The sequence below is a fragment of the Crocuta crocuta genome, unplaced genomic scaffold (genome assembly GCF_008692635.1).
Source record: "Crocuta crocuta isolate KB4526 unplaced genomic scaffold, BGI_CrCroc_1.0 scaffold506, whole genome shotgun sequence".
In the NCBI taxonomy this organism is placed as follows: domain Eukaryota; kingdom Metazoa; phylum Chordata; class Mammalia; order Carnivora; family Hyaenidae; genus Crocuta; species Crocuta crocuta.
Window position 1 is genome coordinate 2,189,063 of NW_027528991.1, and position 12,163 is coordinate 2,201,225.

At 54.9% G+C, this 12,163-nt stretch overlaps 1 protein-coding gene across 1 annotated transcript; it reads left to right on the forward strand.

Moving 5' to 3' along the window:
* The first annotated feature begins 3,089 nt into the window (after nucleotides 1–3,089).
* On the forward strand, nucleotides 3,090–4,647 carry TTLL2 (tubulin tyrosine ligase like 2). The gene is given in 9 exon segments (XM_077757385.1): nucleotides 3,090–3,246; nucleotides 3,249–3,318; nucleotides 3,320–3,420; nucleotides 3,423–3,686; nucleotides 3,689–3,727; nucleotides 3,730–4,129; nucleotides 4,216–4,261; nucleotides 4,263–4,337; nucleotides 4,339–4,647. Coding segments are annotated over 9 exon segments (1,365 nt in total). The 3' UTR covers nucleotides 4,552–4,647.
* Nucleotides 4,648–12,163: the final 7,516 nt, after the last annotated feature.

Below are 12,163 nucleotides of genomic sequence, written 5' to 3' on the forward strand. Positions count from 1 at the left end.
CTCACCTCCCCCGCACCCCTCCCTCCACCTCCCCTCTCTGCTCCCCCCTCATCTCCTCCTTTGGCATCAGGAGGCCAACCTTTGGACACCATAACAGAGGGGAACACACGCGCATCTCACGGGTGCTTGTCCTACGTCCACGGACCACGGGGCCACACCTGGAGCTGGAGCGCACCCGTGGTCACGAGCGGTGTGACCTCGTCACTGTCCTCCCTAGATGAGGCTCACACCAAGGAAGAAAAGGGGTTATTATGCGAATCTCCAGGGATGGCTCCACTTTCAGCCACAAGGAAACCACCCGTGACACGAGGCGATGGGGTGACTGATTCGGCTCCCCTGCCTCAGAAAGGGGTGGGGCTGTGTGGCTCCAGGCCCGCAAGCGCGCAGAAGAGGCTGTGGCCTCGGCTCCCCACCGAGACTTATAACAACCGCACTCGCCCCAAAATGAGCACCTCCTCCTTTCAACGTGTGGGAGGCAAGAGCCGGGCAGCTGGGGGCGGGCGGGATGGCGGCCTTGTACGGGAAGGCTCCTCTGCAGGCTCCTCCCCACCTGGGCCTCACACTCCCCCGTGCTGACATCTCCTCCAATGGAGGGCTTCCGAATTTGTCCCCACCACCCCTGCCCCCTCCCACATGTGTTTCTGCATCAGAGGGAACCGTGTGCCTTTGTCAGCACCTGAGAGTCTGAAAGACGCAGGATGAAAGATACTTCAGTGGCTCCAGACCTCGTATCAGGCAGAAAAGCTCTTAATTATGCATTTGGTTTCTCAACGAACTTTCACAGGGACGTGGACGCTTAGCTGAAACGGGGCCCAAGGCCAGGGGGTGTTGCCTAAGCCGCCCCAGTGAATACCCAGAGACTCACTAGACCGTACTCGCCCCGTCTCCAGAGGACGATAGATCCACAAGCCGGCCTCGCGATCGCATTTCCTGGGTCTGTTCTTGTCCGCTGACCTGCGGAGCCGGAGAAGGCCAGGCCCCAAGCCCCGAGTGCTGGTTCCGACGCAGCAAGGCCCCCGCCAGACCCCACACTGTCTTGTCCTGAGAGCTTTCCCTCCCAGGCCGGGAAGGGGGGAGAGCGCCAGAGCTTGGACAATGTCCCGTCGGTTTGCCTCACTCAGCATTTCCCACACTGCTTTAGTGAAGTGGTAACTAATGTAACACAGATTTTAAGAAGGTTTCATGCTCAAATAAGTTAGGGAAAGACGGCATATTTCTTGGAGCTAAAAAGAGACTAAACTTTTTAAAAATTTATTTATTTTGAGAGAGAGAGAGAGAGAGAGAGCAAGCATGCACACACACAAGCAGGTAGGGGGAGAGAGAGAGAATTCAAGCAGATTCCATGCTGACAGCACGGGGCTCAATCTCATGAACTCTGGGATCATTACCTGTGCTGAAGTCAGATGCTTAGCTAACTGAGCCACTCAGGCACCCCAAGAAAGAGAGAATCTTAAGCAGGCTCCACGCTCCGCACAGAGCCTGGCATGGGGCTTGATCCCATGACCTGGGATCATGACCTGAGCTGAAGCCAAGAGTCAGACACTCAATCAACTGAGCCAGCCAGGTGCCCCAAGAGAAGGAACATTTTTAACTGTATTCGATCCAGCTTCCATAATTGTTTTTGACTCTGGATCTTCCCGTCCTAGACACACACACACACACACATACACACACACACACGCACACACACACGCACACACACTGCTATAATATGTTGATGTCATTGGGCATAGTTTGAAAACACTGCTGTAATTTGCAAAGGTTGAATTTCCCAACAGCCACACCGGATCTGTAACGCCCATGGGCCCCTCCTGATCAAAGCAGTAACAGCACTGACAGACGTGTGTTCATCTGTTGGCACCCTGTGTTCTCAGCACTTCTGGAACCTCTTTTGGAGCCACTATCCCAGCCCGCCTGGAGCCTCAGATCCGAGCCAGCACACTCTACAGCTGGCTTCAGGAAACAAGGCGACTCCATCGCCGCCCCCTGACTCTTCCGGATATCAAATCTGGAGGAAAAGGTAGGTGAGTGAGCAAGCTTGCCCTTCTCCCTCCTTCCTGCCCACTTTCTCTCTGGCCAGACTGGCCTCACATGTCAAAGTTGCTCCTTGGCATCAATCAGAGCCTCCCAAACGCCACAGAATTTCCACCAAATAAGTTATGTCACTTTATAGGATAAGTTATGCATGGACAATACTAACATCACCAAAGAAACAAGTCAAATTGCCTGAATGTGGAATTTTTGATGAGCACTTTGTTTTAGGATTTTGGAATGTCGACATCTCCCCCAAGAGGCTTTGCTTTTTTACTCTTTTCTCCCCCTAGATCATAACAAAACATCATGCCTCATCATCAGTTTTGTTTTCTCAAAAACGATCTGATTTTCTGTCTTTGAAATTCCAGAAAAATGCCGAATATGCACTTTCTGGGTTTCTTTCAAAATGGGAAGCACAATCTTCACCTAATCATTGTTTCTGCAGAATAAATTTTTAAAAACTCAGATTTCTCCTGTTTTTCTTGCAAGTTACCTTGAACTTGAAGGAACGCAGCCTCTGAGCCCTGGGCATGTGAGGCGGGTGGCCCATCACAGGGGTCTGGCCTAAGCTCCTAAAGCTTCTCGGGCTGATAAGACCCCTGCTCATCACATAACACCAGCCTGTCACCTTTCTTTGGCATGTTCAAATTCATCTAACTGCAGACAACTTGGCATTCGCTGTTTCTAAAGAATGTTCATGTTTCAGGTCAACGGGATCCCGGCAGCTACCGGCCTACAGCAGAGAAACTCTCAGGAGGGTCAACGCTGTGGCTGCCAACATTTTAACATGTCACTAATTGGAGGCTGCAGGCAGGTAACTCTGACAGACAGAACGTGCAGGGAGGGCCTGGTCAGCTTCTGCAGGGGCCGCAGAGACGGGCGGATGTGTGCAGGGGGCAGGTCATCCAGCGAGGCGGGCCGCTGTGAGGGCAGAAAGGAAAGCAGGCTGCAGGACGTGGGCTCCTTTGTGTGAAAGCTCCTCCGGAATGTGACCTCCCTGCCCGCCCTCTAACGCTTTTCTGATCATCGATTTTTAGACAAGAAAAGCTCATCTGATGGCCGAAGACAGACCTGCGGGGGCCGCCCTGAAGCCACCGGTGTTCCGTGTAGACGCCTCCACGCAGGGGGGGGTGCAGAGCATCCTGCTGGAGCACCAGTGGGACAGACTTGATAAAGGAGAGCAGAACGTCGACGACTGGAATCTGCCCTGGAAGCCTCGTCCCGCATGGCGGAGCGCGTCAACGTTAAGCCGTGGCAATGGCTGAACCACCGCCCGGGCGCCACCGAGCGGCGAGGACCACCTGGCCAACCGCCCGAAGCACATGAAGAGGATGCACGGCGCCCCCCGGTTCGAGTTCATCCCACTGACCTTCATCATGCCCAACGACCTAGTAAGTTCATGGCTGAATGCTTCCGGGAGAAGCACGTGCTGGGCACCAAGCGCAGCTACTGGATCTGCAAGGCCGCAGCGCTGTCTCGAGGGAGGGGGATCGTCATCTTCAGCGACATTAAAGACTTAATCTTGGATGACACAAACATAGTACAGAAATATATCTGCAACCCTTTCCTCACGGGCAGATGTAAGTGTGACCTCTGGATCTACATCTGCGTCACGGGCTTTAAGCCTTTGACCGTTTATGTTTATCAGGAAGGGTTGTGCGGTTTGCCACGGAGAAGTTTGACCTGAGTCATCTGCAAACAGTTATGCCCACTTGACCCACAGCAGCACCCACAAGTCTGGGGCCTCGTGTGAGAAAATCAAAGAGGTGATCAGTCGTGGGTGCAAGTGGGCCCTCGGCCAGTTCTTTTCTTACCGTCGCCGCTGGGACAGGGACGACCTGCTTCTGTGGCAGAAGGTCCACCACGTGGTTATCCTCACCATCGCTCCCTCAGTCCCCTTCGCTGCCAGCTGCTTCGAGCTCTTTGGGTTTGATATTTTGATTGATGACAACTTGGAACCGTGGCTGCTGGAGGTCAACGTCAGCCCTGCCCTGTCCGTGGACTGCTCGGCAGACATGTCAGTGAAGAGGAAACTCATCCACAACACAATTGAACTGACTTATTTTCAGGGTCTGAGACATGGGAGGGCAGAACGGTCATGGGCAGAGTGTTTAAGGACGAATCTGCCGTGAAGAAGGCTGTAAAAATATGTCCCTAAAGTAAACGCGCCTCCCAGCCTAGGGAAATGGCGAGCAGGAGGAAGGATCTCCTCCTTTCAACAAGAGAACCAGCCCAAAACCAAGCCAAAGTTCAAGGGCAGACACGCGCCCCACAAGGCGCTCATTCTGTTCATTCGGTCATGGGCGCACCAGACAGGCACCTACCCGCACGTCGCCGCGACGCCAGCAAAGCGCCAGATCCCAAGCAGGGAACTTTGTTCTCATTTTTCCTTTCAGTGAAGCTACTTTCGGAGCTTCCAGGAACGGATTACGTGTCAAAAGAATAATCCGAGAACTCCAGAAACCAGTGAACAAGCAACACACCCACGTGGCAGAAAAGGAAACAAAAAGGAAGTGACACAGCTTCGGGAAAACCAAGGATCCCCTTGGGGGGCACCGCGGTGGCTCAGCCCCGACCCTCTGCATCCAGCACGTTGACCGTGTCACTGGAGCCACCGACGTGGGTGTAAATAAAAATATAACAACTCTGACAAAGCAGAGCGTGCCCAAATGGTGGTTAAGTCACATGACCTAACTGGCTTATTTGCTCCGATTTCTTGGGACAGTAGCACCCAGCCTCCTGCCTGTGCTGGAAATGCTTTATCACAGTTATACTGTGCGTTTATTGAAACACGAAAAGAAAAGATTATCAGAATATCTCTTAAGGACTCTTAGGTGAAAGTGGTATTAAAAAGGTTAAAGGTTAACTTTTTGTTTTTTAATACACCATTTTATGTTCAAAATTATTTTTGTCAACTTAATGATCAGTCATTGGTGTGAAGCGAATTACAGGAAGCCTCCCCACCGAGTACCTAACGTGACTGTTATTTATAAGTCCTGGGCCTTGAATCAGACATTGTCCTGCATCGCTCCCCATTGGGGCGGGGGGGAATCCATCAACCATATTTGAAGAGTGCCTCCTAGCGGCTGGCCCTGTCACTGATAGATTACCATCCCTGGGTGCAACCTCGGAATCTTCCAGATCCTCCAGCCTTGTCATTCTACCACTTCAGAAAGCACTGAAGCGTCCTGAGATTCAAATGCTCCAGCGTTTTCTTGAAAACATTATGCTGAGTGAAAAAAATCCAGACACGTAGTAGGATGCCACCCTCAGGAAGCATCCGGAGTTGGCAAATCTAGACGCAGAACGTGATTGGTGGTTGCAGGGTCCCAGGGCAGGGGCGCGGGCCGTGACCGCAGGTGGGAGTGGGTTCCTTCCGGAAGAGGAACTATCCTGGTGGTGGTCACACAGCACCATGAACGTGCTCGATGCCACTGATGGTCAACTTCATGTGATGTTTATTTTACCGCAATAAAAACAGTTAAAGCAAATGGTGTCCAGGATAGGCCAGGAGAGACTGTTGAGGCTGGGGACACACAGTGGGGACTCAGACACGGGACAGAGAAGGAAGGGACTGCTCTCAGTGCCCACGTAGGATTCTTAAGGCGTTTGCGCTCGCAGGGGCCTCTGACGGCTAACAGAATTCTACTGCTCCGTCTGAATGGTTCAGAAAAAAAGGGGAGAAAGAAAGTTCCAGCAGTTAGCCAGGAGGCCGGACTGCGTATGCTGTTCATCGCTCCGTTTCATGCACAAGCACATTTATTTACTGCCAGCCTTATTCCAGAAGGGGCTTAAAGGGGTCACGTAAGAATATAAGCACATCGAGATTGTTTTGATCTTTTATGTCAGATACTTTTGATCTAAAGTATCTGGCAAGCAAAGAAAAGGTCCATTTCCACAAATGCTGGGGTGCGCCTAATGCAACGAAACCATGTGACTACCGTTACCTGAAGACCAGAGATTCGATCTCATACCCCTTCAGATACTCCCTTCCTCTTGAGCCGGGCTTTAACGGCTTGTCAGATGTGAGGATGAATGCTCTGGAGATGTGCGAAGCACCTGCTATTAAGGAAAGACTATTTTATTTGAGCATGTGAAGCTTTACAGCAATAGCCCTGGGCCACCTGTCAGGAAAACCATGCACGATATGGGCAGTATAGCTCTTCCACAGCAACACGTGGGCCAATTAAACTGAAATAATAATGGGCTTCTGTAAGAATTGGCAAAAGCGATGGGAAACCTTACGTGTGTAGAGTGTGTAAGCAGGTGCACAGTTGTGTAAGGTACATGGAGGGAAAGCACAGACACAGTATTCCGGGGGACAACAGCCAAAGCCACAAAGTCCTGAGACTTCTCAGATAGGAGGGAGTCCTTTAGAAAAAACTCCTTGGACTTCCGCCTCCGGGGAAATGGAATATGTGTACCTTTCCTTCTTCCTTCACGGAGCACAATCAAAAGAGGTGAGAGCATCTCGGGCAAACATAAGGAGTCACAGTGGGGAGAGAAGGCAGTCCCACTAGGGACCCCAAGAAAAACACGGTGTTGGCTTTGGGGACTTGGGGACTTTTCCCTCATACTCTGAACTGGGTGCTACAGGAGCCGGCAATGCCGCAGGCACAAGGAGCCAAGGCTCGCTCCGAGCAAAGGACCAGGAGAGGAGCGGCCCCAGGAAAATTTACCTAAAGGGGCCTGAGAGACTCTGGGCTCTTGGACTCGGATCTCTGGGGAGCTGGAGGGTCCCGAGGTCAGACGTGAAGGCTCTGACTTCAAGACTGGGTCCCGTCTCCCTTTGACTCGCGGTTAGCAGCAGCCAGCAGCAGGGGACACAGGACGTCATGAGGATCTTCTGGAAGGAATGGGGAAGTAGGAGAGAAGTGCGCCCCTGAGACACAGAGGTCACACTGGGCTGGGGTGCGGCCCCCGCCTCTGAGCGCCCCCAGCGCTCACGGGCAGGCCGTGCAGATTTGCTGGGGCGGGAGCCCTGCTGGGCGAGAGGGGGGTCTTGCGGACACGGGCAGGCAGAGGGAGGACCCCCCGAGGTCCCTTCAGAGCCTGAGCTCCGAGACTCTTCTGTCTGCTGAGCAGGCTCCCCATGTCCGCCTGGGCAAGTTCGTGCCCACTGGGGAGGGTGCTCCCCCACAGGTGGGCACCATCAGCAAGCGATGGTGCCCCGTAGGTGCGTGCCCGTGTCCTCTGGTGAGACGCTCCCGTCCCCGGGCAGGGGGTCCCGTGGAACCCCTGTGAGCAGTCACAGTAGCATTGCGGGGAGATGGACGGGCTGCTGTGTCCCCTGCGGGGCCCTGTCCCCCCCCACCGGGCTGGGCTCCTCCCCCCCCTAGGCTGGGCTGGCCCCCCCGCCCCGACTGGGCTCACTTCTCCCGAAACCACACTCACCTCCCTATGTGGCTCTTACAGATTCAATCCATCATTTCCTTTTAGGGTCAGAAAGAAATTCCTCCTCTCTCTCACCCTCCGTGTGAAGAATCCAAACTTCCCTGGCCTACTCCGACCATCGCGGGGGGATGACAGGACACACCTAGGTCACATGGGTGTCGTTATCCCAGGCAATGGGGGGTCAGCAAGTGTCAAGGCCTGGACACCACCTGAGTTCCGGCAGGCACCAGATGGTGGGTGGAGTCTGCTTCGGGGAGTCAGGAAAGCGTCCCAGACGCCCACGGGGCCTCGGATCCCAGCACGGTCAGGGCCACGCGGAACAACGAACACAGCTGAGCACGGCTCTCAGCACCAGTGAGGCCTGCCAAAGTGGTCACTGGGCTCCTGGAACTTTCCACCTCATGTGCCCGCCGCCATGTTCACCCACAGCTGCTCCCAGAGAACGGGCTCTGGGCCTCAGGACCCTGGTCCCCTCAGAGGAGGAGGATCCCAGCAGATCGCAGCAGCCCAGCTCAGAGCCGGGCCTTCCGGAACATTGGCATATTGTGAAGGGGTGCCCATCGACCCAGAGGAGCCGTGCAGACAACATCAGTGCCTTAGACTGGGGCAGATGAGCATCCCTGAGACCCTCGTCGTCACCTCAGTTCTCACCTCTGAGCTGGGAAACTGGGATGGAGTCTGGCGGCGAGGGTCCTGGGCACCTGCTGCTGGGCACCCCCTCGGGGGCTCCTGGCCCCTGGCTAAGCGGCGCTGCCTGCTCGGGGAAATGCAGAAACCACGGACACAAGCCCCAACCAGGCTGCCCCTGTGCTGGACACACAAAGGCCGTCGGTGCTTTCAGAGGGCAGACAGGGGTGAGGTGAGGAGGGTTAGCTCCTGCCGTGGGAAAGAGCACAGGTGTTCGAGGAAGCCCCACCCTCCCCCATCCGGTGTGGTTCCCAAAAATAAAGGACATAATTCCTGTAAAAGCAATTTAACTCCTTTTTTTATTTTTATTTTTATTTTTTATTTTTTAAATGTTTTATTTATTTCTAGGAGAGAGAGAGAGAGACAGCGTGAGCAGGGGAGGGTCAGAGAGAGAGGGAGACACAGACTCTGAAACAGGCTCCAGGCTCTGAGCTGGCAGTCAGCACAGAGCCCGACGCAGGGCTCGAACCCACGAACCGCGAGATCATGACCTGAGCCGAAGTCGGACGCTTAACCGACTAAGCCACCCAGGCGCCCCGACTCCTTTTTTTTTTTAAATGCTTATTTATTTTTGAAAGAGACAGAGCATGAGCAGAGGAGGGTCAGAGAGAGAGGGAGACACAGAATCTGAAACAGGCTCCAGGCTCTGAGCTGTCAGCACAGAGCCCAACGCGGGGCTCAAACCCACGAACCGTGAGATCCTGACCTGAGCCAGAGTCAGAGGCTTAACTGACTGAGCCACTCAGGTGCCCCTATTTAAATTTTAGTTAACATACAGGGGTAGCATTCAGCGATGCCACTTGCATACGACACCCAGTGCCCACAGCCGCCTCCTTAGTGTAGTCTGCCACCAAATCTCTACCTACTACAAAAGCTGGACACCTTCAAGGCCGACGGGGACTTTCTTCAGGCTGGTAGAGGTTTCTGTTTTGTTTTTCCAAGCATCTTACCCGTCTCCGCTGATTAGTGTCTGGAGAAGCAGGAGGTGCGAGGCGGCTGAAGACCCAGGGCCCCTGATGCTCGTGGGCCGGGCTCCCGGGCGGCTGAGCCCGCCTCCCTCGGCCGGTGGCTCTGACCTGACACCTCCACTAAGTTTCAGTGTCTGTCTTGCCTTTAATTTAATCAAACCCCTGGCTGTCAGTTTTTCTTTAAAGAAGGAAAGACGTGCATCTGCAAACAGAATAACTAAATATGCTAGAATCACATTTCCCACAGTTGCAGGGGTTCTGTGTGGACCGTGTGCCTAAGTTCTCACATTTCAAGATCTGGAAACAATTGCCTTGTAACAAATCCGGCGGATTTGCCGGATTACTGACGTGCCGTGTGCTGTCAACGGAAGTCTCTCGGGAAGGAGGGTGTCTTTGTTCCTGGGAACCCTGGAAAAAGCGTCCGGGGAGAGGACACTGGGGGGCGAGGGGTACAGGCGGCCGAGGTTCAGTGAAGCGCGGGTGTGGCTGAGCGCGCACTGCATGGCGGGCTGGGGGGCCCTGGAGAAGTGCTCTGGGCTCTGGGGAGGAAGTCGAGCGGCCCGCAGGACAGATGGAGCAGTAAGTCCTGTCACTGAGCGCCCGGTGCCAGCAGGCAGAAGCCTGGCCCTAGAGCACAGGGAGCCACAGAGCGGCTCGCTAGAGGCAGGTGACCCGCGTGAGTGACAGAGCTGGGGACTGTCTAGCCTCCTACGATCTCCATGCCCCATCAGACACTGTGCGGGGGTGCGGGCGCAGACGGCAGGCGCCCCCACGTGGGGGAGCACTGTTGAGGGCATCCCTCGGAGAGCACTCCGGGAGGCACAAAGGCCCCCAGCACGGTGCGCCTCACCCTGGGACCGTGAAGGCGGACACAGCGTCACGACCAGCGGCAGGCGCGTCCCACCCACATGCCGCGCTCGTGCACCACTGACTCTGGGGTTTGTCTTCCAAACTCTTCTGCCCCAAAAGGAACCAAGATTCTGGAGAGTGGCTGATGCATCCCTTCGGGCAGGAGGAGTCAGGAGGGGTCTGTGTACTGGAAGAGTGGGCCCCCCCCCCGCACAGTTCACGTCCACGTGGTCTCTGCAAACGTGGCCTTGTTTAGGTCACGTGTTGTCTTTGCAGAAGTAGGTCGGCTTAGGATGAGGTCATTGCAGTAAAGCCCATGGCTGGTGTCCCGAAGAAGGGGAAGTCAGGCACAGACCCAGAGGGAAGACGACCACGGGGACACGGAGGCGGAGCCAGCGGCCTCCCCTGCGGCCTCCAGAGGGCGTGTGGCCCTGCCGAGTCCTCCGTCAGGACCCCTGGCCTTTGGGGACTGTGGGGGGGCAAGGGGCCGCGGAGTTCATGGACCATGGGCTGCCGGGGTTTGTCACATTTGCTACGGGAGCCACAGGGAGCGGGGACAGGCTGCCACACGCTGTTCCCGTGAACGTCACACACTAAATCTGCGATCAAACCTTTACTTCTTTAAGAAGATTTAATCCAATTAGAACCAACCTCTAAATGCTCAAGAAAATGTAGTTTCAAAGCCACATTTACTCGATGAGCATTAACCATGTGCTCATCTCTGTGACCACGGTCCTCCGTGTGCACAGAGCCTGGGCTCTTCCAGAACCAACAATAATCAGGGCTATGGCCACCCCGTCGCCTTATGGACTCACTCGTTTGTGCCGGAACTAATTTCTAAAACCTCCCGGGTGCTATTGTCACAGGTGGGGGGAGGGGCAAAGACGCAGGAGGCCTGGGGTCCACCCCGATTTGCTCCGGGCCCCTGGGTGGGGGGACACGGGTTAAGTAGGTGGTGGGGACACAGTTTGGCAGGGCCTGAGGGGGGAGGGGACCAGCGGACTGGAGGGCCTGCCCCCTGCTAGGAGGGTGGGTCGTGGAAGCCTTTCCAGAGGGGATGGGGCCGCCCCGGCCTCCGGAAGACAACGGTGGAGGCTCGGATGAGACCGGGCAGAGGGAAGGGAGAGGCAGGCGGGGCAGGTGGCGCCGGAGTGGGTGAAGCTGGGGTGCCGTGCTCCGAACACAGACCTTCCTCCTTGGGAAAACACGGAGCGTTTCCAAGGCAACACCTTGGTTAAAAGGGGGATGAGTCCATCTCCATCTTCTCCCACGCACCCCACAGCGTTCCCATCTGCCTGGGGGGGCTTCGGGTCCTCTTTCAGAACCAGGGCCAAGCCAGCCCCCTTCCGGCCCTGAACGCTCGCAGGCTTTTCCTGGGGGTTCTTCGTGCTGCCTTTGTGACCAGCTACATCGCTTTATATGCTGCTCGCAAATGCGCGCAAAGTCACAAAATAACATGCTGTGAAGTGTCAGATTCCGCAGCCAAAAGGAGCCCTGAGGAGGTGCTAAGAGCCCAACTAGAGTAAATTCCAGCTTTTTGGAAGGCAGCTTGAAGGGAGTGCTTTGCACTGAGGAGTTCTGACTGCCAGTGTGCCCCGAGGCACACACACCCACCCCACGCCCCGGGGCCTCCATCCTGTTCTGGTTCCAGACCTCACACACCAGACTACCCGGGAGGTAGTAGCCAGCCAGGCCCGTCTTCGGGCGCCTGAACACAGGTCACCCACAAACATTTCATTGCTTTCTCCTCACTCACCACAAACAAAAGTTCCGCGCCTTCTAGTCAGTGCAGCGGTGCTTCCTTTTGTCTGCTTTAGTGAAAACTCTCGGGATAAGCTGGATCAAAATAAAACAGTCAGCAAGTTGACTTTTTGTTTTTTAGCCAAACCAAAAGCAGCCTTGCCGTGACGGAATAGTTTTAATCTGACAGGTGTCCATCATCAGGAAGGAAAGGCCTCCGTCTGGCATAGCTGAGCTAGAGCGCTCTTATCTTCCCTCAGAGCCGAGGCAGCACATTGTCCCTGGTCACTTATTAGTTTTTGAATGTTTATGTATTTATTTTGAGAGGGAGAGTACGAGCAGAGGAAGGGCAGAGAGAGAGGGAGAGAGAAACCCAACCAGGCTCTGAGCTGTCAGCACAGAGCCAGACGTGGGGCTTGAACCCACAGACTGTGAGATCATGACCTGAGCTGAAGTTGGATGCTTAGCCAACTAAGCCACACAAGCATTGT